This window comes from Lactuca virosa, chromosome 9 (genome assembly GCF_052849685.1).
Source record: "Lactuca virosa cultivar CGN04683 chromosome 9, Lactuca_virosa_CGN04683_v6, whole genome shotgun sequence".
Taxonomy (NCBI): domain Eukaryota; kingdom Viridiplantae; phylum Streptophyta; class Magnoliopsida; order Asterales; family Asteraceae; genus Lactuca; species Lactuca virosa.
The window spans coordinates 40619056-40621180 of NC_136434.1; the positions used below are offsets into that span (position 1 = coordinate 40619056).

Consider the following 2125-nt stretch of genomic DNA (forward strand, 5'->3'; position numbering starts at 1 on the left):
ACTACTTATTTTATAACATTTTTTTTTATTTGTTTGGAATATTTTTCCAAAAACATAAATAAAAACAAACGCTACTGAGGAGGGTTTTGCATGTCTTTTCACTAAATTTGACAATCTGATCCCGTGTGTGTCATGTAACAGAAGGAACAATTCCCCAGATACGTAAATGGTCTTAGATGCAGACACGTGTACGGTAGATCTTCATCATTAGTTTCTATATATATCACCAAATGATTTCACCCAAGAACACCACAAGCTTCAGCGAATTCCATTAAAACAACACTCAAACCCTCTTCAATTCACTCTCCAAATCTCTCAATCATGTCTTGCTGCAGTGGAAAGTGCGGTTGCGGCTCATCCTGCAAATGTGGCAGCGGCTGCAACGGGTAATTTTTCTTCCATTTTCGTCGATCGAGAAATTGTTTTCCGATCATGACTGATTCCTGCAATTTCTTCGATAATATTACTGAATTTGAGTTTCTGTTTAATTACAGATGTGGAATGTACCCTGACATTGAGAAATCCGCCTCCACCGCCGTGATCGTTGATGGCGTTGCCCCCAAACAGATGTACGTAGCATTACGACGGCGATCCGTTTGATAAAAGTTCAAATTTTTGCTCAAATTTTAATGAGAATTGAATGGGGTTTTTTGTAGGTTTGCTGAGGGAAGCGAGAGCAGCTTCGTTGCTGAAGGTGGACATGCCTGCAAGTGTGGAGACAACTGCAAATGCAATCCTTGCAACTGTTGAGGACGAAGGTCATATCAGGATTCCCCAAACAATCTGCAGTGTTTGAATTATGTATTTACTGTGTTTTAGCTTTTATGTTTGTGTGCTGAATAACAAGGAACTATATGCCATTTGATTTCTTTGATTTCAATTTCTGAATTCTGATGTAATTTGGAAATATGAAATTGGGGTTAAGTCTATGGCTACTTTGTTTGCTTTATGTGTTAAAAATCATCGTTACGAAATATTAATGGCTCAATGCTCTTGTTTGGGAATCATAAACAACTTTTTTTTCTTCTTCCTACATACTAATAACTGATTATTGGCATTTTTCATGCAAATTTTGTTTTCTATGAGTTGATATAGTTAATTAATGAAAAAAAATATCAATAGTGCGACTTGAACGTTAGTCTCTTAACACAAGTAGGTATGTCACGTTCTTGATTTTTTTTTTTTTTTAACAAAAGTGAGGAAAAGAAAAGGGAAATGAATAAAAGTTAACTTGTGTTTCTAAATTAAAAAGGAATAAAAAAAATGATACTTTTTAATGTCTTTGAGTTCGATTAAAGGGGAAGAAAAGCTCATTCAAGTTTGTGGTTGAAAATATAATCATAGTAAAATAGAATATTTTGATCATGGGAGGGAAAAAGTCAGAAAAGTCTGTTTGTAAACAATATTTTTTATCCGTACACCACAGTAGTTCATGTTTTAGAGGGTTCACAATATGCTTAAAAAATATATAATTATCATGTATGGATAAAAAAAAATATTATATACAAATCAATTCCCTTCCTTATATATATTTACCAAGATTTCCGACCAAGCTTTGACTTTGTTTTGTTATGGGGCGGATTTTTTTCGACAAGCTTTTTTCGAGAGCAATGGTCTTGTGTTTTTGTCACCATTTGTATAATGTGAATTTTGTAATCATTTGTATTTATATAACTAGTTGTGAGATTCATGTATTACACGAGTTTATTAAAAATAAAAATTTAATATCAATATTTAAACATTAAATATTTTATAAAATAATACTTTTACATATCATAAATTTGTATTTGTATAACTAGTTGTGAGACTCATGTATTACACGAGTTTATTAAAAATAAAAATTTAATATCAATATTTAAACATTAAATATTTTATAAAATAATACTTTTACATATCATAATATAATCTTTTGAAAAATTTATAAAAAAAATCAAATATTCTTTAGAGTATTTATGAGACTTTATTATCAAATTAATAGAATGATTCTCTTTCCTTATATGAAATTTTATTTTAAAAAATGGAAATTCTCAAAAAATGACAAATGGAAAACAATAATTCTAAAACTCCCACAAAATTACATGTGGCAAAACTCTTGAGAGTTTGACAAGTGGCAAAAAAAACTTTC

At 30.5% G+C, this 2125-nt stretch overlaps 1 protein-coding gene across 1 annotated transcript; it reads left to right on the forward strand.

The window, feature by feature from the left end:
• The first annotated feature begins 230 nt into the window (after positions 1 to 230).
• On the forward strand, positions 231 to 1014 carry MT2B (metallothionein 2B). The gene is made up of 3 exons (XM_079072157.1): positions 231 to 386; positions 495 to 569; positions 657 to 1014. The coding sequence occupies exons 1-3, from the start codon at positions 322 to 324 to the stop codon at positions 748 to 750; spliced, it is 234 nt and encodes a 77-aa protein (XP_078928283.1). The 5' UTR covers positions 231 to 321; the 3' UTR covers positions 751 to 1014.
• The last annotated feature ends 1111 nt before the right edge of the window (positions 1015 to 2125 follow it).

What these genes read in the sequence shown, in the direction of transcription:
- MT2B (XM_079072157.1), top strand. Translation starts at nt 322, where the DNA reads ATGTCTTGCTGCAGTGGAAAGTGCGGTTGCGGCTCATCCTGCAAATGT. An exon ending in TGTGGCAGCGGCTGCAACGG is followed by an intron (nt 387 to 494) that starts GTAATTTTTCTT and finishes GTTTAATTACAG; the next exon opens with ATGTGGAATGTACCCTGACA. An exon ending in GGCGTTGCCCCCAAACAGAT is followed by an intron (nt 570 to 656) that starts GTACGTAGCATT and finishes GGTTTTTTGTAG; the next exon opens with GTTTGCTGAGGGAAGCGAGA.